General features: G+C 50.8%; 1 protein-coding gene across 1 annotated transcript in view; it reads left to right on the top strand.

The window, feature by feature from the left end:
- SCTR (secretin receptor) overlaps positions 1-25419 on the top strand; it is a 64587-nt gene extending 39168 nt beyond the window's left edge. The window contains exons 5-13 of the mRNA XM_061182915.1: positions 644-741; positions 1969-2101; positions 4091-4244; positions 12128-12188; positions 13688-13757; positions 17059-17150; positions 18926-19052; positions 23831-23872; positions 25010-25419. Coding sequence (XP_061038898.1) covers positions 644-741; positions 1969-2101; positions 4091-4244; positions 12128-12188; positions 13688-13757; positions 17059-17150; positions 18926-19052; positions 23831-23872; positions 25010-25156 — 924 coding nt within the window. The 3' untranslated portion in view covers positions 25157-25419. The remainder of the gene's footprint in view (positions 1-643; positions 742-1968; positions 2102-4090; positions 4245-12127; positions 12189-13687; positions 13758-17058; positions 17151-18925; positions 19053-23830; positions 23873-25009) is intronic.
- The last annotated feature ends 1320 nt before the right edge of the window (positions 25420-26739 follow it).

Below are 26739 nucleotides of genomic sequence, written 5' to 3'. Positions count from 1 at the left end.
AGTTGAGAAACATGGTGAAGGGTTATGGAAAGAGATTAGAGACACCGGGAATATTTAATGCCCAGACGATAAATGGGGGGCAGATGGGCAGAAGAATTGTATTCAGAAAGGACAGGCCTCTCTGCAGAATCTTTGTCACTCTTCTATAAGTCTAAAGCTATTCTACAGTGAAAAATTTATTTTTAAAATAACGATGGGCTCTAGGTGCAAGACAAATTCAATTTATTTTCAGTGACTCCAGAAGAAGAAAAGGGACCAATAGGTACAATTTAAAGGTAATAGATTTTAGATTCACTTGAGAAAAAATTATCTAATACTTTGCACTGTTGTATACCCAGTGACTTCTTCAAAAAGCAGTGAGCTCCTCTTCCCTGGAGGTATTCAAGCAAAGGCTTGAATTCAGGGTGATGGTCAGGGGCCCTATGTATGGGATAGAAGTTTGAACTGGTATCAGATGATCCCCAAGGTCTTTTCCCAAGCCAAAATGTTGTGAGTCTATGAATGTGTGTCCTTGGGGTGTGAACAGAATAGCGGTCAGAGTTGAAGGGGTTTCGGCAGCCTGGAGCAGGTACACTCTGTGGCAGAAAAGGGCAGGTTCAGCCAGGTGGGTGGGCGGGGCTGACACAGTCCTCTCTCTCTGCAGTACGAGTACCTCCTGAAGCTGAAGGTCATGTACACCGTGGGCTATAGCTCCTCCCTGGTGATGCTCCTGCTTGCCCTCAGCATCCTCTGTGCCTTTCGGTAAGAACCTGCTGCCAGCTCTCCATCTTCCCAGCCTTCCCCGGCACAGACTTCGGGTCCCTTTTAATTGTTCTGACCAGAGAGAGGAAGGTCTGGGTGGGCCACTTTGTCCCCTGTTGATCTAAAGCTTACCTGTGGCAAAACTTTGAAGTTTCTGTGACCTCGTTCATTCCTTTATTCATTTGACATTTACTGAACATCACTAGAACTTACTGCACCAGTTGCTTTACATGTATCATTTCTAATTTTCACACAATGCTGTGAGATAGGTATCATCCCCATTTTACAGGTATATTAGCCAGACTCTTGGTTGCAAGAAACAGAAATCCACCTTAAAACACCTTAAGAAAAACAAAGGTGACCTGATGCACATATTGACAAGTTCAGGGGCATCTGGCTTTAGGTGTGCCTGGATCTAGGTGCTCAAAGGTATCAGCAGAACTGGGTCTATCTCCTGCCGTTTCTTCACCTTGCATTGGCCTCAGGCAGGCTTTACGTGGGGCTGGCACAGACAGCCACCAGCTGCTGCAGATGTACATTCTACCAGCTCAGCGACACCAGGGCCAAGAGACCCCCTTCTCCGTTAGTTGCAATGAAAGTCCTGGGGGAATTCTCATTGGCTGGCTTGGGTCACATGCCCAGCCCTGAGCCAATCACTGCAGCCAGGTATGGAGCTCTGATTGGTCAGGTCTGTCATGCGGGTAGGGGTAGCATCATCCCCAACCAGAGCTGGGATGCACTCCCCATAAGAAAGCCTGGTTCCTGAAGCGGAAGGAGGGGAACAGTTAACAGACTTCTGTCCCTACAGCAAGGGGGAAACCTAGGCTCTGGTGGTGAAGGGCTTGCTCTAGGTCGAGTAGCTGAAAAGTGGCAGAGCCCGGGTCTGATTTCTCCCCACAGCCTGTGTTCTTTCTGTGCCACTTGCCCCCTTCCCCACCCCCTTCTGACAATTCTGGGAGCTGGAGGTGGTGGTCGGGGCAGAATAGGATCTCGCCCTTATAACCCCAGCTTTTTTTTTTTTTTTTTTTTTTTAATTGCAGCATGAGACAGAGTAGGCTGGGCACCTGGGGGCCTGGGTTCATTCAGGTTCTGCAAACAGGGAGATTTAGAGAGTTGTCACGTCCAGGGCCTGGGTTTCCGTGGTGCGTGGGGTGGGGGGAGGGTGGGCGGCTGAGCCCTGGGCCCCTCCGGCTCTGACCCCTCCGGCCCTGCATCCTCTCCCTCCAGGAAGCTCCACTGCACCCGCAACTACATCCACATGCACCTCTTTGTGTCCTTCATCCTGCGTGCCCTGTCCAACTTCATCAAGGATGCCGTGCTCTTCTCCGACGATGACGTCGCCCATTGCGATGCCCACAGGGTAACACTCCTGCGTGGCCCACGGTGTGGCCAGGCCTGCCTGCTCCCCTGCTGCCCCCGCCGTCCCTGCTGAGGCTGCACTTAATGCCTAGAGTAAAGGGGCCAGCACTGGGGAGGTTCAGGGAGTCTCATGTCCCCACATGCACAGTCTGGGACCCATATGAAAGCAGTTTGTCGAGAAGCCCATGGGGCTGCTGTTCAACTCCCAGTGTCCCGGAGTGGATTAGCCATTCTGGGAATTAGACGCATAGCAATCCCCTCCTTTCCCTGCTCCTGCCAAGTCCCAAATGTAGACAGATGATTAAAGCTAGAGGGTTGGGGTTGTAGAAAGAAAAAGGTGAGCATATGCTTGTGTGTCTGCACACCCAGAAGTGCAGTAGAACAATCGTTTTGTTAAATCTAACCCTCGTCCTCCTTCCGAAAGCTCAGATGCGTCTTCGTTCATTGCAATATCACTGTGTACCAGTTGAGGATCCCTTTCGCTGTACGTAACAGAAAACTGTACATCAGTGCCTTAAACAAATGGGGGTTGTTCCCCACAGAAGCGGTCCACAGATGGGTGACCCAGAGGTGGCACAGTGGCTCCATGCCATGATGGACACAGTCCTTTTCCCTTTCTGCTCTGCCATTCTTGATCCCATGCTTTACACTGCATGTTAGCAACATGGCTGCTGCAACCGCAGGCCTCACATCCATGTTCCAGGCAAAAAGCAGGAAAGTCAAGGTTAAACTTTTTTTCTCTTTGGGAGGCTTTGCCTCTTCCCAAGACTATGTCTACGTCTCACGGGCTAGAACTGTGTCATGTGACAACATCTAACTGCAAAGGAAGCTGGGAGATTGAGTATTTTACTATCATAGTCTCCACAGCAGAAGCCAGCAAGGGAGAAGGGGATTGGAAATCGAGATTGGTTTAGTCAGCCTGCCCGCCACTTCCCACCACTCACATCTGTAATTGCTCACAGATCTGTCAGGTTTGCATTGCTTATAGTTTTCCGTGTGCGTGTGTGTATGTGTGTGTTTTCTGACTCAAGACTGAGAGGTCCCTCAAGCAGGGCCCCTGTGTCTCAGGGAGATTTCCTGGGAGTCAGAAGACAGATTCAGGCCCCACCCCATCACTGACCAGTGGAGAAGTCCAGCAGTGCCCAGCAGGGAACCTTTCCAGGTTCTACTAACCCGCAGACGAACGAGCCAGCCACAGGCCATGCCTGGAGTCGGAGTGTCTGGGAGGCCACAGGCGGCCCTGGGCGCTTCTCCCCTGTGGACATGGACGTGACCTGCGCTCTGTGCAGCAGCCCTCAGGCCATCCCAGGAGCTGTCCTCTCTTCAGGGAACAGCGCAGTGAAAGGAAAGGAGGCCCTTACAGTGCGGGAATGGGAGCTGTACTGGCATAGAAGCCTCGGCCCGACAATCCCACAGGCATAGCTTCCAGGGATCCCAGCAAGGGACAGGCCTGCCACAAGAGTCACAGCATCAGGCAAGGCCAACCCTGGCACCCGCCTCGGGTATTCAGAGGCCTGCAGTCCAGACGCAGTGCACCAGGCAGGGTCGTGTACTCTCATCAGTGTTAGCTTGTCCCTTCTTCATCTATTTCCAGGAAAACTAAACCTGGAAAGGATTTTATTAACATTTTGCTCAGAAATCCCTTTCCCTCTCTAGGCCTCAGTTTCCTCATCTGAAAAATGCCCTCATTTGCTACTGGGAATTGGGCGATGTCTGACCGTTTGACACTTGGCAGCTGGTTCCAGAATTTGAATGCCGTTCCTGCTGCTGCAACAGCCCTTTGGCCATCTTGACCAGGCCTGCTGGCCTGTGGATTTCCACTCTAGAGAACTCTATGAGCCTGGTCTTCTCATAGTGGAAGGCCAGAGGGGATGGCCGTGAGCCCCAGAGGCTCGCTCCTTGGCCTGGCTGCTGACCCCTACCGCACCCCACCTCTCCTGGAGGGAAGCCCAGGGTCTCCAGCCTGGGACTCAGCTGCCTCTCTTTCCAGGTGGGCTGTAAGCTGGTCATGGTCTTCTTCCAGTACTGCATCATGGCCAACTACTCCTGGCTGCTGGTGGAAGGCCTCTACCTTCACACACTCCTCGTCATCTCCTTCTTCTCAGAAAGGAAATGGCTCCAGGGATTTATTGCCCTCGGATGGGGTATGTTTCGCCAGGGGTATGGTGGCTGCATGCTATGTGGGAAAGGGCGCTGAGGCAGAAGGAGAAGGGTGTGGGTTCCAGTTTCAGCTCTATACTTAGTTAAGTTCGTGAACTTGTGTGATCTTAGACAAGTTGCTTGATGGTTAACTCTCTGGCCTCAGTTTGTCTGTCATATGGGAAAAAACAGCTAAAACCTAGCCCCAATTTCCGGCATCCAAAGCCTTTTACAGTTTGATACCCCCAACACTGTTGCCTCGTCTTCCCCAGACGTCGCATCCATACGTCCTCATTCCTGCTTCCTTTTGTATCAGTTAGGGTGCTTTTGACTGTAGGTATCAGAAAACCTGGCTTCGATAGGCTTTAAACATCAAAGGAATTAATTGGTTCGTATAACTGACGAGTCCAGGGTTCACCAGCTTCAGGTGAGGCTGAAGCCAGCAGCTCAGCGTTTCTTTTTGTTTTTCTGCTTTGCCTCCTGTAACGTCAGTGTTATCATTAGGTGCTCCCAGTGTAACTGCCAGCAGCTCTGGGCTTCTTCCTGGCTTCACTGTTACATCTGATGAAAGAGAGAGGCCGTGTCCAAGCACTCCCAGCAAATACTCTGAGATTCACTCTGATTGGACCAGCTGAAGTGTTATACACATCCTTGAACCAATCACAGGGGCCTGAGAGAATGGAATACACTGATTGGCTTAAGCTACTCAAACCACATAGCTTCCCAAAGGAAATTCAGGATTCAGTTTCCAGGAAGGAGGGGAAATGGTAGTAAGACAGCTAACTGCAGGCCCCACTGCTTCTCTTCCCCCTTTCCTTTCTGGTCAATGAAGATGATAATAATTCTGATTTCTTGAGCACCTACCATATGCCAGGCTTTGAGCTCAACACTTTGCATGCATTATTTAATCATCACAACAGCCTCCAGAGGCCTCTTAGAGGAACCTTGGCTCAGAGACATGACATAACATGCTCAGCTCACACTGTAGACAAGGGTAGAACCAGAATTCAAACCAAGGCCTGTCTATTTGCAAAGCCCCTTAACTCTTATTCTGCCATAAACAAACATCCATCTATCCATCCTTCCATCCATCCGTCCATCCCTCCATCAGTCCATCCACCTATCCGTCCCTCCATCCATCCCTCCATCCATCCCTCCATCCATCCATCCATCCATCCATCCATCCCTCTGTCAATCCATCCACCTATCCATCCCTCCATCCATCCCTCTATCCATCCATCCATCCCTCCATCAATCCATCCACCTATCCATCCCACCATCCCTCCATCCATCCCTCCATCCATCCCTCTATCCCTTCCTGCCTCCCTCCCTCCCTCCATCCATCAATTGTTCATTTGATAAACATATGTAAGTTACCCACTGGGTTCTAGACAGAGTCAGGTTTCTGTGAGTGACTCACAGGCTTACAGGGGTAGTCATGTGTAGTAGCCATTAGCTTCATTTACTTTCCTCTTGGTGCCTTTAATTAAGAAGTGCCCCTGCCAGGAATGCCCTCCACTGTCTTTTCTGCTTGTCTAAATCCTTATGTGCAAGGGCTCTGTCTCCTCATCAGACCATCAGGGAAGTTGCCTGAGCCAGCGGAGTTCACTGAGCCCTCCTGCTTCTGAACTCTGGCAGCCTGATTAGCACATAACCCTCAGTCAGCAGGAGATGTAGGGCTCTGCAGATCTGGATTTCCACATAGGCCAGTAGTTCCAGAGAGCCTGGGACAAGGGACTTGCCTTATGCTGCTAACTCTGCCCCAGATGCCCCCAGTGTCTAGCCAACTCACTGAGCCTTGACTCCCAGATCTGCCAGGATTTCCCTGTATGAACATGGACAGTTTTGTCATCTATAATATCAGGATCATAATTTGCTGAACTTTCTTTGAGCACTTCTTTGTGCTCAGAAGGGCTTACGGAGATTACAAAAGCAAAAACAAAAATGGTTCCATCGCTCCAGGGGTTTGTAGTCTAGCAAGGAGACAAAAGTGCACTGTGATAATATCTCCATCATGGGTTTTTAGGAGGTTTAAATGAGATAATGAGAGCCTTTTTTTCTTACTCAAATATATTTTTTTAATATTTGTTTATTTATCTGGCTGCGCTGGGTCTTAGTTGCGGCACGCAGGATCTTTAGTTGCAGCAAGTGGGATCTTTTAGTTGCAGCATGTGGGATTTAGTTCCCTGACCAGGGATGGAACCCGGGCCCCCTGCATTGGGAGTGCAGAGCCTTAGCCACTGGGCTACCAGGGAAGTCCCTCTTCCTCAAATATTTATTGAGCATCTACTATATGCCAGGCCCTGGGGATAGAGCAGCACATTAAACAGCAGCGGTTCCTTCTCTCTGTGCCTCTCTGCCAGCACAACCCCCAGGGGACATGAAGGGACTCAGGAAGGTCTAAAGCTGTCTGCGAGAGGCTCTTGTCTTGCAAAAGCCGCGGCCCCTGCCTCAGTTTGTACTCGCCCCCCTCCCCAGAGATAGGTTGCTGAAATGAGTATGTGGCCACCATAAAACTTTGCAAAAAAAAAAAATTTTTTTAAAGTAGGAAAAGAAATTACCGTAGTCCCATCTGTTGAACATTTTCTAGGGTTTCCTTCCAGACTTCTTTTATACTCCCAGTTTTTCCCACATGGTTGCAGTCGTCCTGTATGTAGAATTTTGAATCTTGCCTCTTTCCATGAACACAGAAGCATGCTCTGTATTCTTTCAAATCTTCAGTAAACATTTTTAACCACTGTGTGGATGTATATAACCAAATACCTATTTTTTGGATGTTTAGGTTGTTTCTCATTTTTCACTGTGATAAATAACACAGTGAGGAATACTTCTATGGGCAAAGCTTATTCCATGTGTAATAGAGAATCCTGGAATTGGGACCCCTGAGTCAGAAGGCACAAGCTTTTGAAGTTTTTATTACTTATCCAAAGCTTTTACTTTTTCAAGGTGGCTGGGGTGTCAGTCTGTGCCCAGGAAAGGGTGATACCTCTGGCTTTTATAGGAGCTGCGTCAAACTCCCATTCACTGAGGGAACTCAGACTGGTGGTGCTCCAGCTGGAGCTGCGTTGGAACCACGCAGAGGGCACGTCAACCTGGTTGCCTGGGCCCCACCCCACAGTCTCGGTCCAGTGGGCCAGCGGTGGAGCCTGAGACTCTGCATTTCTAACCAGGTCCCAGGTGATGCTGATACCGCTGTTGCAGGGACCACAGTGAGAACCACGACTTAAGCCATTATCCGCTTTTCAAACTTTTCCACCGACTCACTGTTGAAGATGTAAGACAAATAATCATAAACAGGTGGCCCTCAGAATCCATGTTTGCCCAAAGTACCCGCAATTGAGGCAGAGAATTTTTTTTTATCAAAGCCATACGTGTACTTGGTTTAAAGAATTAAATAGAACTACAAGTCTAAAATGAAAAAACAAACAAAAGCAAGCAGCTCCTGAAGAGGCTCCCACTTCTGCCACCATATGTAACACTTTCCAGCTCTTTAGCTGCTCCCCTTGATATCTGCTCTCATGTTTCTAAACAGTATTCTACTGTGTCTCGATTTGTCCATCTGAGGCATTGTTTTTTTTTTTTTTACTGTCTATTCACATCCTTGGCCTGCTTTTTAAAAAATATTTATTTGTTTGTTTGGCTGCGTCGTGTCTTAGTTGTGGCACGCAGGATCTTCGCTGCAGCACGCGGAATCTTTTTGTTGCGGCGTGCGGGCTCTAGAGCGCACAGGCTTAGTTGTCCCTCCGCATGTGGGATCTTAGTTCCCAGACTAGGGATCCAACCCGCGTCCCGTGCGTTGGAAGGTGGATTCTTAACCACTGTACCGCCAGGGAAGTCCTGGGGCATTATTTGTTGACTCCTTGTGATTAAAGGGAAGGGTATAAAATTCTTCATCTGCCACCTCCATCCTCCTGTTAGAGTCTTTCACAGTTTGGGGCTAAATCACAATATTCAATGTATACATGATCATGTCTATGTAAATATTGTTTACTACCGAGCCAACTGGTGTACATTGATTTTACTTCCAATATTTAAGTTTTTATATTTTATGGAGTCATTTTTTAATTTAATTTTTATTTTATTTTGGAGTATAGTTGATTTACAATGTTATGTTAGTTTCAGGTGTACAGCAGAGTGGATCAGTTATACATATACATATATCCACTCTTTTTCAGATTCTTTTCCCATATAGGTTATTACATAATATTGAGTAGCGTTCCCTGTGCTATACAGTAGGTCCTTTTTGGTTATCTATTTTATATATAGTAGTGTGTGTGTGTTAATCCCAAACTTATGGAGTCATTTTTTATTGACTCATTTCGTGTTGCTGTCATTAATTCTCCCAAATTCTCAACAGAACTGGAAAACCCTCCAGTGCTGGTTCCCCATCATCAAATGCAACAATGTGAAGTCTATTAGTTCCTATTTGTTTGGTTTATTCCTGCTGTATTAGTGTCCTAGGGCTGCTGTAACAAGTTGCCACTTGTCTTAAAACAACAGAAATTTATTGTCTCCCAGTTCTGGAGGCCAGAAGTTCAAAGTCCGGTCTTGGCAGGGCTGATTCCTTCTGAGGGCTCTGAGGGACAATATGCTGTATGCCTCTCCCCTTGTTTCTGGTGGTTGCTGGCAGTCTTTGGCCTTCTTTGCCTTGTAGGAGCCTCACTCCAATTTCTCCCTCCATCTTTACATGGTCTTCTTCCCTCTATGTCTCCTCTCTGTGTGTGTATCTCACGGCCTTCTTAAAACGATGCCAGTTATATTGGATTAAGGTCCTTATAAGTATGACTTCATCTTAGCTAATAACACCTGCAAAGACCCTATTTCCAGAAAAGGTCACATCCTAAGGTTCTAGGGATATGAACCTTTGGGGGGGGGATGCTATTTAACGTGATACACCCACCCATGTTCTTTCTAGAAGAGCCTTCTGCCCTCCTGCTCTATTTGGGCTGGTCATTCTCTAGACTTGCTCAACTCCCTTAACCTTCAGGCTGAGATTTCCTTCGTTTTCCTCCACGGATCCTATTCCTTGACTTCTTGTCTGCCTCTCTTTGGTTTACTGTCCAGTCGTGTTGGAGCACATCCTCCAGTGTCTGTCTTAACAAAGAGTGCATGGAAGCTACAATTTTTTTTTTTTGGCTGCGTTGGGTCTTCGTTGCTGCGCATGGGCTTTTCTCTAGTTGCGGCGAGCGGGGGCTACTCTTCGTTGCGGTGCGCGGGCTTCTCATTTGCGGTGGCTTCTCTTGTTGCGGAGCACGGGCTCTAGGCTTGCGGGCTTCAGTAGTTGTGGCGCATGGGCTCAGTAGTTGTGGTGCACGGGCTTAGTTGCTCCGCGGCATGTGGGATCTTCCCAGACCAGGGCTCGAACCCATGTCTCCTGCATTGGCAGGCAGATTCTCAACCACTGCACCACCAGGGACGTCTGGAAGCTACATTTTTTTGCATTGCATATCTAAACATATCTTTGTTCAACTTTCACGCCCTATTTGTAGTTTTGCTAGGCATAGAAATTAGGTTGACAGTTACTTTTCCCCAGAATTTTGAAGGCCTTCTCTTTTGGCATCTGGTGTTGTGCGACATGCCATGTCATTCTGTTTCCGGAGCCTTTTTACTCACCTCTGTATAAGCTGTAGAATCTGTAGAATCTTCTCTCTGTCTCCTGTGTTTTGAAATATCATAGGGATTGCCCCCATGCAAGTCTGTTTTCATCCTTTTGCTGGTATGTGGTGGTCCTTTCATCTGGAAACTCACATCCTTCATTTCTTGGACAGTGTTCTTACACTGCCCCTTTGATCATTTCCTTCCCTCTGGTTTTTAATCCTCTCTTTCTGAAACTTTTAATCAGATGGTGCACATCCTGGAATTGGCTTCTAATTTTCTCATTTCTTTCCTCTTACTTTTCATTCCACACTTTGTGTTCTGCTTTCTGGGCAGTTCCTGGTCTTTATCTTCCATCCCATCTATGGAATTTTAAAAATCTTGATCATCATATATTGAATTTCCAAGCCCTCTTCCTTATTCTCTGAATGCTCCCTGTTTTCGGCATCCTGTTTGTGTCTTGGAGAAGTAATCGTCCCTCTAATCTCGCTGATGATATTCCTTGGAATTGTTTTGCTCAAGTTCCTCGTACAGCCTGTATGGTCTGTTTCCTCTGAGTTCCTTTTCTCTGGTTGTTTTGGTCCTTGTCTTTTATGTAATCAGCTTTCCTCAGATGTTGATGACCTTGACTATTCATATTTAAGAGTGAGTCACTTCGGTGTTGACTGAAGGCCCTCTGTGTGTGTGTGTGTGGAGGGGAGCGGGGGTACGTGTCTCTCAAGGGAGACTAGGCTGGAAGTGGCCGCTGTGTTCGTGGGTCCTCAGCATCGGTACTAGAGGCCCTTTGTCTGGGGCTGTTTGGTTCCTCCAGGGAAGAATCCTGTCATCTCCTGCCTGGGGTGGGGTTTGGAGGGCTCGAGCAAGGGTGCAATCCCGGCTGTTAGAAGTCTGAGAACTGAGCAGCCTGGGGGTGGGCTCTTACCAGTCAGCGGATGACAGGCGTGTCCATTAAAAATAGAATCTGAGCTATATTTTATATAACTTAAAATTTTCTAGTAGCCACAGTAAACACAGTAAAAAGAAACTAATTAGTTTCATTAATTAGTAAAATTAATTTCAGTAGTATATTTTGTTTAACCCAATATAACCAAAATATTAACATTTCTATGTATAATTTAAAAAATCATTAATAACATATTTTACAGTCTTTTACTCTTGCACATCTTCCAAATCTGCTCTCTTGCACTTTCAGCACGGCTCATCTGAGAGCAGCCACGTATCAAGGGCTCAGTGGCCACACGTGGCAGCACAGGTGTAGACCATCTCTTGGTCCCCGTGCCCAGCTGAGCACCCCTCCCACCCTCTGCTGGGCCAGAGCCCCATTCCCCCTGGCTCTGTTTCTCCAGAGAATGCCCTTCTGTCGGGGATGAACTCTTTGGCTGTAGGAGGGTGGTGCTGGTCACCTGGGGTGGTTCCGTGCTTCCTGTCTTCCAGCCCCACCCTCTCTCCTGCCTGCTGGCGTCCCGGGTGCCCTCACCACCGGGCCCGGGCGCCTTCCCAGCAGCAGCCCCCATGCCGCGCTGTGTTTCAGCTTCGTCTGCTCTGGGACATCAGTTACTGCTCCTCTGCCAGCTCCCAGGTTCCTAAGTGTGCTGACATCTCTCGTGCACTGTACCCTCCTTGCCCATTCTTTGTGCTTATGGGCTTGTAGCTTTTTTATTTCTTTACTCTCATGTTGGGGGGGTTTCAGTGAGAAACAGAGATAAATGTATAAGTTCAGTTTGTCATGTTCAGCCAGAAGTCAGGAAGTGTTCTTGTATTTTATCTTTAAATTTCCTGTGTACTTACAATTCTCTAGTCCAAAATGTATTTTTGTTTACATAACATTGATAGCTTACATTACCAGTTGAATGGCCAAGCTTTTTACAAACCAATATTCAAATAAAACTAAATGTTCTCCTGTGGCCTTGTATCCCCCCCAAATATCCCAGTTTGAGAAAAGGGCTCCACCAGTGGCCTCCACAAGCTCCATGGGCCTGCCCAGGGGCCCTGGTCCCCTCCCTTCTCCCCCGCAGAGGTCCTCCAGAATCTGGCCCAAGCTCCCAGGAGCCCCCTGCCCCCCAGTGGCCTTCAGGATCTGTCTGATCCTGCCTGCGTTCCCAGGGATTCCTTGGCACCCTTGAAGCGGGTGGCTGCACATTTACACGGGATGGCAAGGGGGTTTCCATGGCAACCAGACCTTGGCACCTGCTTGCTCCCTGGCCTGGAATCACTGATTGTCCTGTCTCTCATAAGGGTGCTGAAAATTGAGTCCTCTCCTTTCTGCCCCCCCCCCTTTATTTTTAACCCTCAGGTTCCCCAGCCATTTTTGTTGCTTCGTGGGCTGTCACCAGACACTTTCTGGAAGATGTTGGGTAAGCTGGTGGATGGAGGGAGGTAACGAGGGTATATTTTATCTTGTCCAGCGCTTCCAGCAGGATGGATCCTTCTTTGGAGCTGTTACCTAGGAGAGGCCTGTGTCTCAGACCTGGGGCCACAGGCGAGCTCTCTGCAGCGCAGGCTGCCGAATGCCCAGCCCTCCTGGGGTGGGCCGGCCCAGCCGCTCTGTGGTTGGGTCAGGTGCCCGACGAGAGCTGTGAAATGCTGGCAGCTGCTCTAAGGGCCAGCCCAGCTCTTCCTCTCCTGGCAGCTCCCTCCTCCGACACGGGTGTGTGAGTCCCGCAGGCCCAGGAGAGCAGGAGAGCAGCCTTATAGCCCTGACGGGCACCAAGAGCTCTAGTCTCGTTCTCCAAAGACTTGGGCTCAGGGACAGGGTAAGCCCGGGGGTTCCTGGGAGCGGGCTCGTGGAAGGAAAGCATGGAAGAAGCCCGGGAGGAGGTGCGGCAGCCGGGCTGAGGGGGAGGGAGGCCGTGTGTCATCAGTGTAATGACACAGCCAGGCCGGAGAGTGGACGAGGGCAGACGAGGCGTGCACGTGTCTTGCAGTCCAATTCAGTCCAAAATAATCCTTCTTTTTTTTTAAACATTTTTTATCTCTTTAATGTTGTATCTATTTTATTATTTATTTTTGGCTGCGTTGGGTCTTCGTTGCTGCACGCGGGCTTTCTCTAGTTGCGGCGAGCACGGGCTACTCTTCGTTGCGGTGCGCGGGCTTCTCATCGTGGTGGCTGCTCTTGTTGCAGAGCACGGGCTCTAGGCTCGCAGGCTCAGTAGTTGTGGCACGCGGGCTCAGTAGTTGTGGCTCGTGGGCTCTAGAGCGCAGGCTCAGTAGTTGTGGCGCACGGGCTTCGTTGCTCCGCGGCATGTGGGGTCTTCCTGGACCAGGGCTCGAACCCGTGTCCCCTGCATTGGCAGGCGGATTCTTAACCATTGTGCCACCAGGGAAGCCCCCCAAATAATCCTTTTGATTGGATAAATTCCCTTAAAAAAAAGTCTGGATTTTCAGCTTCTTTAGAACAAATGGAAAGTTCTGTCAACATTTCCTATGTGCCCTTGTGGCAAAAATGAGCTGGACAGAGTTGTGGCCGCCTTAGACCAAGCACAGGCTCTCCAGTTGCCAAGTGCCCCTGTGCCTGACGTCCCCGGGGCCGAGGTCACACGTCAGTCACCCGGACACTTCACTCCCTGAGGTCAGCTGCCCGGCCACCATGCTCCCCGATGCATCGGACAGCGTGCTGGCTTTGGGGCCCAGAACCTTCCATCTCAGGTCCGCACGCTTCTGCTCGCAGATGCTCCCTTGGCCCTGGCAGTGCTCCTGGGCCGCAGAGGACGGTCAGTTCTCAGGGTGCTGAGCACACAGCCTCCGGGGTCAGGACCACACTGTGGGTCCTTCCCACAAAGGGGACGTCAGAGAACTAGTCTCTTCTGGTCAGCCAGCTCCCCACTCCTTGTGATGCCTGGCTCTCCCTCCCTAGGTGCTGGGACATCAATGCCAACGCGTCCATCTGGTGGGTCATTCGAGGGCCTGTGATCGTCTCCGTCCTGGTAAGTGGCCATCCCCCTGAGCTGGGCTCCAGCGGGAGAGACCAAAACAGGACCGGCTTGCAGGGCAGAGGGCCAGGGCAAGGCCAGCATTGCTGCCTCTGGGTGTGCGGAGGGATAAACCAGACCTTCCAGGGGCTGGGCAGTGGCAGGAGGGTCTGGGAGCTCCGGCCCCTAGAGACCGGTGGATGGGAGGGCAGTGAGGCAGGTGGCAAGAGCTTGCCTTCGCCTGGTCCACGGGTGGCAGCTGCGGTGTGGCGAGCAGAGCTCCTTACCCGAACTGGCTGGCTGAGGCTGGCCTGAGATTCCGCCTCCACTGGTTCAGAGCATTGGCGCTTGGTCGTTTTTCTCAGTGTTCTCTGGTTAAAGTGGGCAGGCTCACTGAGCTGGGATCACGGGAGGGGGGTTGCACCTGGGGAAAGCCAAGTGCCAAACTGGTCTTGGGCCTCTGTGGTGCTGTGACGGGGACAGGCCCGGAGGGGTGGCCCCAGCGGAGAGATTCAGGAGGGACTCGTGGACAGGGGAGCTCAGGGGTCTCGACCCTGGCTGGACTCTCAACCTGGGAGCTTTCTAAAAACAGTGATAGCAGAGGTGCAGGGTCTCCTTGTCTTGGGGAGGGGCCTGGGGGCTTGTCTTGGTTTTAAGTTCCCAGGTGATTGTGCTCTGCAATCCAGAGGCCCTTAGCTGAGCCTGTGGGCCTGGATAAGAACAAGAAAGACACGTGGGGCGGGGGGGCACACTGGGGCAGCCCCTCTCCGGAAGTAATGTGCACAGGCTCAGAGGAGTGCCAAGGCTGCAGAGCCAGGTGACAGGACGTGCCCCTCCTGGGCTCACAGGAGGGCAACACAGGGCAGCAGCCCCCTCCTCTGCTGATGGCTGAAGGGCTCGCCTCCTGGGGCCATCCGTGACCACCTTCGTTTTTTTTTCAAAAATAATAGAATTTTATTTGATGCTACCTACCATCTCGACTTGCAATAGGAGAGCTTGAAATTGTAGAGAAATCTGAGTAGCAGCCACATTAGGCCACTGAGTAGCTCAGGAGAGTATAACGACTTCCTATTTCTGCTTTTCTTAGCAGGTGTGAGGGCCGTTCATTAATCTGGAACCACTCAGGGAAGAGGGTGTCTGACATGGTAGTAATGCAGGGTGTACTGCTAGCACAGGGAGTGTCTAGTACTTTAAACAAGACTTTATTTTTGCTCCCCTAAGACACTGCTACCCAAAGTCATTTTATGGTAACAAATAATTTGATTATCATTTTTACTTGCTAAGCTTAGCATAGTGTTTTATAATCTGACTAAATTGAAGCTTAAGGGATAATGAAATATACTAAGCTTTCATTTCCTACTACAGTCAATACGCTGAAAACAGTATAATGAAATCTGCTATTATTTACCAAAAGTTGTTTTTTGTCAGCTTGTCACATTTAGATAATGTCAGAACCTTTTTTATTAGGTTGATAATGTGGTGGAAAAATATTGACTCTATCACTAACTATGTTTTAATAAGAATGTACTTGTTTTTCTGTAAAATCAAAATATATTGTCATTTCTAAAATAATAATAATGGAATTCATGTAAAAAATTGGAAAATACAAAATGTATTTTTAAAAAGGGAATAAAATCACCCATATTTTTAGTCCCTAGATGCACATTGTGATCATGTGCTTTTCCTTCCTATTTTTTTCTTTGAGCACATGTACTTTTTCAAAAATGCTTAATATAGTTTTGTGTCCTAGTTTGTTTTTTTCACTTAGCAATAGATGTAATCTTTCCCACGTCATTTGAAATTATTTGACCAGCTGATGTGCTGTAGCTGCATGACACGGAGCCAGTTTCCCTGCTGTAATTGTGGGGCTTGGACAGCCCAGCCCGCGAGAGCCCCAGGGCCCAGGCTGCTTTCACTAGACTGTAGTCTCTATAGTGACTGACGGATGTTGGGTGGGCACTCCTGATGCAAAGGTTCTCCCTACCAGCCTGTCACGGGGCCTAGAATTCCACTATTTAAGACTCATCCTTGGGATAGTTAAGATTTTTCCTTTTGCTTTCAAGTTCTCCCTATTAAATTAAATACAATTCAAAGGCAAAAAATGAAATAAGATAAAAGAGCCTTTGTTAGTTTACACCACGCACGGCTCAGAGCAAGATGCACAAACAGCGAGCTGAGAAGTGTCCTGAAGCAGGGGCGCTGGGCTGGGGTCCCAAACAGGCCACTAATCCTGTGTCTTCTGGCCAGCGTCCCCAGGCCCCAGGCTACTTGTCTGAACAATGAGGGGGCCCAGCCAGTCAGCTCCACTGATCCTGCTTCTGCAAAATGATTCTAGAGCTGGTGGGGGAGGGGAGGAGAGGGGCCGACGCACGGGTAACTTCATAGTGTTGCTGGCACTGGGCACTGGAGTTGGGGAAGGGGCCACCAAAAGAAATAGACTCCGTTCCTGTCCTTTAGAAAGTTAGGATTGAATTGGTGATTAGTGGACACACACAGATGCTTGCATTTGGCCCCTTTCAAGTATTTCAAGTGCTCTTACAATTAGCATCATCCCTAACTACAGTGAATCAGGAAAAGGAGGTAATCAAGAAGGCTTCCTGGAGCTGGCGATTGACCTGCAGAGATTCTGTAAGTCTCCGAAGCAGTGGTTCTCAGAGTGTGGTCCCCAAACCAGCAGCTTCACCTGGGAGCTTGTTAAAAATGCAGATCTTGGGAATTCCCTGGTGGTCCAGTGGTTAGGACTCCGTGCTTTCACTGCTGAGGGCTTGGTTGCGGAACTAAGATCCTGCAAGCCATGTGGTGTGGCCAAAAAAAAAAAAAAGCAAATCTAATTTGCATTTACTAAACCATAACCTTGGGGGTGGAGCCCAGCAATCTGCACCTTAAACTTTGAGAACCTCTGCTATAAAGCCTTTGCTACTCAAAGCGTAGTCCAAGGACCAGCTTTGGCATTCATTCCCTGGAGCTTGCTAGAAATGCAGAATCTCAGGCCCACTCCAGGTCTGCCTTTTATCAAGATTCCAACGCATTCCAAGTGTGAGTAATCCACGCTGCAGCTGAGCAGACCTCAGAGCTCCTGAATCCCAGGGGCGGGGGGCGGTGCTGTGGCAGCCATCCCTGCCCAGACGGTGTGTTTCAGCAGCACACTGCCCAGCCCCCGGAAGGTCTGGGGGTGGCGGAGGGAGTGGCGAGCTGAGCTGTCCTGGTGTGGCCTGCAGCGCCTTCCCTGCCCGGGGCCAGGGCCGGGGGCCAGGGCCGGGGGCCATGCTGGGAGAGCAGATCACTGTTAGCCCCACCTCTGCCTTGTGTTTTACAGATTAATTTCATCCTTTTTATAAACATCCTAAGGATCCTGATGAGGAAACTTAGAACTCAAGAAACAAGAGGAAGTGAAGGGAACCACTATAAGTAAGTGGAGGGCCAAGACCTAGGCACGCTCGCTCAGTCAGTCAGCAGGCATTTACTGAGCACCTGTTGTTTACCCAGCTGGTGCTGGGCACTGTTGGAGGTGGAGGAAAAGGAAAAGCCGGGACCTGGGAGTTTACAGTGGACCAGGGGAAGGGAGAATGGGTCCATGTGACCCTGAGACCCAGCCCTGGGGGTGGGGAGAAAAGAAATCTAAGCAGGATCCCTGGAGGCAGAGATCTTACCCTTGGGACAAGGCTAGGGAGTCAGAGAGTGGGCTTCGAGGACCTAAATTCAAATCTTTACAGGGACAGTGGCCCTCCTTGTCTGTGGGTTTTGCATCTGAGGATTCAGCCAACCTTGGATTGCAGATTGAAAATATTTGGGAAAAAAAATTCCCAATCAAAACATTTTCATTGTATGAGGTATTATACGTAATCTAAAGATGATTTAAATATATGGGGAAATGTGCGTAGGTTATATGCAAATACTACCCCATTTTATGTAAACGACTTGAGCATCCAAGGATTTTGGTGTCTGTGGAGGGTCTGGAACCAATCCCCGTGGATGCCAAGGGTCGACTGTATTTTCCAGCTTTCACTAGACCTTAGCTTTCACCAGACCTTAGCTTTCACCAGATTTTCAAGATAATGTGATCCAAAAATACTTTAAAACCTTTAAGATGTTCAAGAAAGATGCTGTGTTAGTCTGCACAGCCTGCCACAATAAGATACCACAGATTGGCTGGCTTAAATAAGAGAAGTTTATTTACTCACAGTTCTGGAGGCTGGAAGTCCAAGATCAAGGTGTTGGCAGGTTTGGTTTCTCCTGAGGTCTGTCTCCTTGGCTTGTAAACGGCCGCCTTCTCGCTGGGTCCTCACGTGGCCTTTTCTCTTGTGCACCTGCATCCCTGGTGTCTCTTCTTACAAGGACACCAGTTGGTTGGACTACGGTCCCACCCTGATGGTCTCATTTAAACTGGTCCCTGTCTGCAAGTACAGTCACATTCTGAGGTACTGGGGCTTAGTTAGAGCTTCAACTTAAAATTCTGGGGGAACACAGTTCAGCCCATGACAAATGTTGAAGACAAATCAGTGTCCAACAGAGGCTTTCTCTGTCATGGTCTGAGTTTTGAGAATCTGGCAGAGGCCTGGATTACCGGGTGACAGCTTCCCCAGGATGTCACTAGAGTAGTGGCTCCAAAGTAGGGGGCAGCTGGGGATCCAGGACAGAGTTGCCAGATAAAATACAGGATGCCCAGTTTAATTTGAACTTTGGATAAACAACAAATAGTTTTTTAGTACTTACACCAAAAAAAACCACTATCCATTGTTTATCTGAAATTCAAATTGAACTGGGTATCCTGTATTTTTGTTTGCTAAATTTGGCCACCCTAACCTGGGAAGAAAACAAAAGAGCTTCTTCCTTACAGATATTTATTATCAAACAAATGAGAATGCTGGTTTTGCTAATAATACATAAGACACAGAGTGATAGTAGTACATGCAGATACGTTATAAATCAATAAAGTTATTCATGTGGGTATGGGTTCAAAGCGTTTTACTGATAGGGCGCATGAACAGAAACTTGGGGACTGGCCGTGGACTGATAAGTATTGAATCCGGGTGACGGGTACGTGGGAGTTGGAGATTTTCCGAAACGGAAGTAAAAACAATCAAGCGGCGGGGACACTGCTGCAAAGCCTCCTGCAGTCAGGCGAGATGGGGGTGCCCCTGGGTGTGGAGGGGCCCGAGACCGCAGCGCCTCTGTGTCCTCAGGCGCCTGGCCAAGTCCACCCTCCTGCTGGTCCCCCTCTTCGGAGTCCACTACATAGTCTTTGCCTTCTCCCCGGAGGATGCCATGGAGATGCAGCTGTTCTTTGAATTGGCCCTTGGCTCATTCCAGGTAAGCTCCAGGGACTGTGGCTTCACGGTGGGAAGAGGTGTTCTCTCCTGAGAGAAAAGTGGAGAGGCCAAAAGCCAGGTCTTCCCGGAGGCAGAGGGATGCCTCATTTGGCAGAGACCCACGAGACGCAGGGGCAGGACCTCACCGTGCTGCGTGACCCTCAGTGGGACCCAAGCTCCCCACCAGTCACGCGGGGGTGGGAGATGCAAGTAAGGAGAGAGAGACTGACTCCAGGGAAGACGAAGGGAACGTAGCCCAGCACACACGATCACACAAGTCTCGGTAATTAGAGTCAAAATAATGTAAGCGCCGAGGGCTCGGGCTCAGCCATCAAGGAGTAGGACAGGAAGATGAGTGTAGTGGGGGAGTGGGCGGGGGGTGGAAGGCTGTGCGAAAGAAGGATAGCCTCCTCTCCACACTGGGAAGTCCATAAAAACCGCCCCAAGCTGAAAAATTCAGAAGTAGCAACATCCGCATATAACTCAGAATCAGTCGAGAGAGTTCCAAGCCGCTGCCTCTGAGAACAGGAAATGGGGCAGGGGTGTCAGCAGCTTACTGTTTTTTCTTTTCTTTTTTTTGTGACAAGAGACATTTGACTCTTTGAAACCAATTACATACACAATTCACTAAAAATAAAAGCCAACTTTAAAAAAAGAAAACAAAGGGAGGGGAGAAACCACCTACCTTCTAATTCAACAAGATGTTGTGAAGTTAAAAAATATAGTAAACCTGTTTGGACAGAAGGGGCTTTTAACATGAATCCCAAACTTCACAGTGTTATTTGTTTATTTACTTATAACTATCTCCTTCCAAAAATAATATGATGTAGCTTTCAGGGAAAACATACAAAGGACAAAAAATAAGTAGATGAGGGATCACCGAATAAAGAAAATAAAGCCAAAACTGAGTTCATACACAGAAACAAATTTGATGAAGTTTTCTGAAGGTGGGAGAGGTGTGTCATAAATTTGGTTTGGAGCTTCCCAGTAGCCAAAGCAAAGACAGAAACACACTCTTTCAAGATTTAGATGAAAGCAGGCTAGTCCCTAGGGAACGGCCTGAGAGAACTCTCTCCCAGTGGGTTTTCCGGAAGAAGCCAGCCTGTCTTCAACAACGCTGACCATCCCGCAGTCTTCCTCACCTGGGCAGGCCGCGGCCTTGGGGTGGGGCTCAACGCTGCCCTCATTCCTGGAGTTCTGTTCAGGACGGGTGTGCCCAGGGTGGTCCTCCTGTGACGCTCACTTCCAGGGAGGACGCGTCACTGGGAACACATTCCTGAGTGGGGTCTGGCCCTAACCCACACCTTCAGACCCCTACCCCAGGGCTGTCCCCTTTGCTCCCTCTGAGCCTCTTCTCTGCCCAGAGACCCCGGCCAGCACCCCAGACCCGCAGAGCACCTAGTCTCTTGTGTAATCCATGATCTTTTGCTCTGGGCCAGGAAGCTTCCACATAACGTGCGGGAGGCTGGGCTCACCGTGGCCCGTTTAGCAGGTGGGGGGTCCAGGTCCAGATGGGTGGAAGGTCATGACCTGGCCAACAGAAGTGGGTAGTGACCCCGCTGAGGACCTGGAGACCCAGGTGTCATCCTGCGTGGATGGGGACTTCCTGTCTCTGGAGCTGGGCTTGCGGCTGGGGCTGCAGACTGCTCGTGAAGGCCGTTCGGCTCCCCTCGGGAAACGCTTGTTAGGAGGAAACCAAAAGCACTTGCCTAAATGTTCCCATTGAAATGTTTACAGAGAAAAAGGATCTTTAAGACTTTTTTTTAAAAAAAGAACCACTGTTCAAATACAAACATAGATATCATTTTATTATATATTATACATTTATACTGTATGCATATTTTTAAAATTTTGTATTATGGAAAAATTTTTCCATAATACAAAAGTGAAGCGTACGATATAATGAACCTCCGTGTGGCCCTTACCCTTTCATGGCCTGTCCTGTTTCACCTCTACCGCCACCCACATCATTTTAAGCAACCCCAAACCATCGTTGTATTTCAAATGTAAATATTTTAGCATGTATTTCTAAAAGACGAGAGCTTAAAGAACACACACAGAACCATAATGCCATGATCACTGTCATATATTTCTAAAAACGAAAGTTTATTAGCTCCTCCTAATTGTAGAAATACTTGCTTATTGAGGAAAATTTGGAAAATAAGGAAAAGTTAAAAGAAAAAGGAAAATCCATCGATAATCTCATAACCCGATATAATGACCTCTGTTAAAATGTCAGTGTGTTTACTTCTGTCTCTTTTCTATCCAAGAAGACACACACACGTACACACACATGTACACACACAAAATTGAGGTCAGGACGTGTGGCTTTTATATCCTCCTTGTTCTGTTTAATTCTTTATCATTCCATCATGAACGTCTCTCCAGGTCATTAAAATTCTTCAAAGACTGCATATTCTTTTTTTTTTTTTTAATTTTTATTTATTTTTGGCTGCGTTGGGTCTTCGTTGCTGCTCACGGTCTTTCTCTAGTTGCGGCGAGCGGGGGCTACTCTTCGTTGCAGTGCGCAGGCTTATTGCTGTGGCTTCTCTTGTTGCGGAGCACGGGCTTTAGGCGTGCAGGCTTCAGTAGTTGTGGCTCGTGGGCTCAGTAGTTGTGGCGCACGGGCTTAGTTGCTCCGCGGCATGTGGGATCTTCACGGACCAGGGCTGGAACCCGTGTCCCCTGAATTGGCAGGCCAATTCTCAACCACTGTGTCACCAGGGAGGTCCAAGACTGCATATTCTTAATGACTGTATACAAACCGTGGAATTTCTGAAGCTTGCTGGCTGAGGCAGGCCGCCCTCTGCGTACCTGGGGCACGTCTAACCGGCCCTCACCCGGGGCTGCCCCCACCTCAACAGTGAGACTGTGTCTCCGGACCTTTGAGGCTGGGGCAGCCCTGGTCCAGTGAGGTGGCAGCAGCCTGACCACCAGCTCCCGGCCTGCCGACCCGGGACTCAGTCCCTCACCTGTGAAGCGGGGGTCCTCCCCACCCACCTCCTAGGGCTCTGCAAGGATTGAATGAAGCACCTGGAACCCAGAAGCCCAAAATTACACAGGCTAAGCTCCGCCCCAAACCCAGCTCTCGTTTATTTCAAAGCCCGACTTTCACACCCTCTGACAGCGGCTCCTAATCAATGGTGCCCCTTCGAACCATCTTTCAGAGCTGCTGATGGTCTCACCCCAGACATTCGGAGTTGGGGCACAGATTGCACCCTGGGCCAGAGCTCCCAGGTGATTCTAATGTGTGGCAAGACTTGAAAACCGCTGCCTTGAGTCTGTGTTCCTGCCCCGCCCCCCCGTGGTCCCCGTTCCATGTGGCATCAACCACACCTGAGGCTCTTAGAGCAGATCCTTCTAGTTTGTAACTCTTGTTAAAACGCCAGGACTGGGCTTCTGTGGTGGCGCAGTGGTTCTGAATCCGCCTGCCAATGCAGGAGACACGGGTTCGAGCCCTGGTCTGGGAAGATCCCACATGCTGCGGAGCAACTAAGCCCGTGCGCCACAACTACTGAGCCCGAGTGCCACAACTACTGAAGCCCGTGCGCCTAGAGCCCGTGCTCCGCAACAAGAGAAGTGACAGCAATGAGAAGCCCGCGCACTGCAACGATGAGTAGCCCCCGCTTGCCGCAACTAGAGAAAAGCCCGCGCGCAGCAACGAAGACCCAACGCAGCCAAAAATAAAAAAAAACTAAAATTAAAAAACAAAACAAAACAGAAAAACACCAGGACTCCTGAGCAGTCGTGTGGATGAAGCCCACCATAAACAGGCTGGTTCACCCCTCTTTGGGGTCCTGTCCATGTCATAAGTAGCCAGGGGCAGGCCTGGCTGGCACTGGGGGGAGGGGCTGGGCCACCCGAGGTCAGGGCTGCGGCACCCGGGCCTCTGTGGGAAGCCTGAGGGCAGGGGCTTGTTAGGAAGGACAGGCCGGCCCTCGGAGGGCCCTGAGGTGAGCAGGGCATCCCGACTGCGAGACCCTGCTCGTAGCTCACGGTTCCACGCAGGCCTCTTTGGCTCAGATCCCGCACCTCCACCCGCAGCCCCGCCTGGCAGGCTCCACGCCAGGACTCCGGGGGTACCACTGGGAAGAGAGGAGCTCCGGATGCTAGCGGGGGAGGGCCCTGATAGGCACAGACCCCCACCATCCCAGGGAACCTAAAGCATACGTAGCCCTGAGGCCTCTGACCTGGACGTGAGGGGGGGCTCACGCCCCACTGTTGGCTGGCCGGTACCTGCCTGCGACCTGCACGCCAGCTGTTCTGACCACACGGCCACACATTTGTCTTTCAACGTGAGTAGCTGGCCCTGTTTAAACCTCTCCAGATTTCCAGCTCGTCTTGCAGATGAGCCCACCCAGGCCCAGGGGCTCCCATGGGCTGCCCCACCTGCTCAGCTCCGGGCCGGATGGGCATGGCTCAGGTGCCGTTGTTCCTGCTCCTCCCAGATGGCCCGCCTCACTAATTCCGGTGACCTGCCTGGTCCCTGTGGCCTCCACTTAACGTAACTGACACCACCCTGGTGCAGGGCCCCTCCCTGGACACGGGGGAGGTCCTTGCCCCCAAGGGTGTCAGTCTGTGTGGGTGATGCCAGCACAGCTAGGGGCACTGAGGGCCGGAAGAGGAAGCCTCCACTTCCCCTGGAGGGGGAGAGGCGTGGGGAGGCTCTGGAACAGCTGTGGGGAGCAGTGAGCTGGGGCTGGTGATGAAAGGGCCCCAGGCGGGTAGGAGGCTGGGTGCTGGGCCCGCACTCATCCCATTGCCCGGCTTTTTCCGCAGGGTCTGGTGGTGGCCGTTCTCTACTGCTTCCTCAATGGGGAGGTGAGTGTCCTGGGCTGCCCGGGTGCAGGGGAGCTCCCTCACAGCCATACCTGGAAGGGGTGGTGGGGAGTGGGGTGTGGCGTTGGTGGGGGAGGCCGGGCCCTCCTGGCTTGGGCCTGTCTTCCAGGAGTCTCGGCTCACCTCATGGGAGCCCCAGGATCACCTGCAGGCCTTGTTAAAACAACTGCTGGGTCCTGCCCTGTTTCTAAACCAGCAAAAAGAGGTCCAGTCAGTCTGGGCTGGAGGCTGAGAATGTCTTAACTAGCACCCCAGGTGATTCTTATCCTTGGGCAAGTTCAGGAAATGGAGGAAAGTGCAGGCACCCCAGCCCTAACCGCGGCTGCTAACTGCTTGCTTGATGGGTGATGTCGGTCACGGCCCTGCTCTGGGCCTCAGGCCTCTCATCTGTAAAATGAGTGACTCAGGTGAAATGTTTGCTGCTCTGTCCTCTGAGACCTCCAAAGAGTGTGACTCCTGACAGGGCGGGGGGCTGCACCCTTAGCTGGAGGTCTCTGCCCTTGCCCAGAACACCGTCGGGACGTGAGGTTCCTGGCACAGAGGCTGTGCAGTTGACATTACTTGGATACGGTGGGTGTTGCACACAAGTAAAGCCTTCCTGTGACTGTTGATCATCTGGTTTGCCCCACTTGAATGGGAGTAGCCTCTGATGTTTTCCAAAAATTAAGCATCAAGTCTGGCCTCAAAGGCTTTGCTGCTACAGCTGGGGATTGTGAAGGAAATTCCCAAAGAGCAGCCCTTTGGCCCCCATATCAGTTCCGAGCTTGGGTGGCTTCATGGGGATGTGTCCAGTTGCCCCAGGTGACCAATCTGGAGACTGTGGAACAACCCCCTTCTTCGGGACAGATGTGTGGAGAGTGCAGGTGAAAGGACCCAAGGGAAAGGGGGCCCTCAATACCTACTGGACGTCGAGATGGTAAATCTGAGCGGCCTGCAGGAGGGGAAGGCATGCCTGCTGGGCAGAAATGGCAGAGCCCGAACGAGGCCCCAGGGGAGCAGGACCCTGGGCCAGGGTCACCCTTTCCTCCCGGCTGACGGCTGGGCTCTGGGGGCAGGGGAGCAGGACCCTGGGCCAGGGTCACCCTTTCCTCCCGGCTGACGGCTGGGCTCTGGGCGCAGGTGCAGCTGGAGGTTCAGAAGAAGTGGCGGCAGTGGCACCTGCGTGAGTGCCCACTGCACCCGGCGGCGCTCGGCTCCTTCAGCAGCGGCACCAAGGCCAGCCCCTCGGCGCAGAGCCGGGGTGCCTGCAGGACCAGTGTCATCTGAGGCTGGAGCAGGGCCACCCAGACAGGCCAAGACGGGTCCTGAGGGCTGACTGCTGCCCATCTTCCCGCCAGATGCCGTGTGATCGCTCCTGGGACTATAACACCCCTCCTCCGGGCCTCGGGGCGGGGGCGTGGTGATAATTCCTCAGAACCGAAGGGACCTGGGGCAGGAAGAGGGCCTGGGATTTGGGTCTGTTGAGTTTTCTGGGAAGACTTCAGGGGTCCCAGCAGGGGGCAGGGGAATAAACGGTAACTGGGATGAGACTTGGTATTTGTCAGTCCTCTAGTCCTGGAGCCACAAGGTGAAGGATGCTGCCCCCACCACTTCCTGGAGGACGGGGCTTCCCTGATCTCCCTGCTCCAGTTTTCAGGGACAAGCTTAGCGGAAATTGAGACCCTTGGCCCTAGGTGGACCCTCCCCACCCCTCACTGCAACTCACCCACCCGGTCGCTCTTCCCCCAGAGCCTGACAACCAAGTCACAGGGAGCCCAGGAGAGCCCCGGCCCTTTCAGTCGCCCTAGCATGGGATGAGGCACCCGTTCTTCCTGCTTTCGCCTAAGCTATCTGCAGTACAGCAGGAAATGGGGCAGAGTCCCATTGACAGAAGAGAAACTGGTTCACCAAGGTCCTGTGACTTGACCAAGATACTCAGCAGGGAAGTGGCAGCTTGGTCCAGGGCTTCTGGTTTCAAATCCCCAGCCTCCAAGGCTGTCTGTCTCCCCTGCTCCTGGGCAAGGGCGGACAGGGGCCTGTCTCCCCGCCCCCACTGGGGATTTTAAGTCTCCCCCTTTACTCTGAATCTCAGTTCCCTCAATTATTAGCACTCCTTCCCTGCCAGCCATGTGAGGGTTAAAGGACTACATATTTGAACCCTTTTACAAAACGAAGCCTGCGTGCTCAGGGGAGAGCATTCTTGACAGAAGCAGAGGCGACCCTCCCCGCGGCTAGAGAAGAGGGCATCTTGCTGGTAGGTGGGCCCAGCTCTAGTCCTGGCTTTGGGTGACCCTGGACAAGTGGCCCTGGCCCCCAACTTCTGCATCTCACCCCTGCAGACAAGGTCACCCCCTTTGCATCTTATAGTCTGCGACTGGGGTGAGAAGACCAGATACCCATTTTCCAGGGCTTTCTCCAGGGACCTTCATGGACTCTGTACATCTTGGAATCAAAAAGTTAAAAAAAAAAAAATCACAGGAGAGGTAGAGGCACCCAGTCCAGCCCAGAAAGAGGACCTGGCAGGGCAGAGACCAAAACCCCATGCAATCAGTGGCAGCCAGAATGAACTAGGAAAGGCCTGAATTCATCAGGTGGGGGAGGGGCATGGGGCTAGTGTAGAATGAAATGGGCTGAGGGCCAAAAACCCACCTACTGGGCAGAAAAGGGACTGGACAGGGGCCAATTTGATGCACAAAAATGTAAAGTGGCCAGCAAGGGTGGAAATCTCCACTGGTTCCTGGTCCCCTCCACCTGCAGGCCTCTGCATCCAGGGTGGTTGTTAATCATTACCCAAGGTCGGGCCAGTCCCCAGTACCCCCCTGGAGTCCAGCAGCTCCAGATACGTGCTCTTTGAAGTGTGTTCTAGGATA

The sequence above is a fragment of the Eubalaena glacialis genome, chromosome 1 (assembly GCF_028564815.1).
Source record: "Eubalaena glacialis isolate mEubGla1 chromosome 1, mEubGla1.1.hap2.+ XY, whole genome shotgun sequence".
NCBI classification, from domain to species: Eukaryota; Metazoa; Chordata; class Mammalia; order Artiodactyla; family Balaenidae; genus Eubalaena; species Eubalaena glacialis.
The sequence above is the reverse complement of the archived record's forward strand: the minus strand, read 5'-3'. Positions and strand labels throughout refer to the sequence as shown.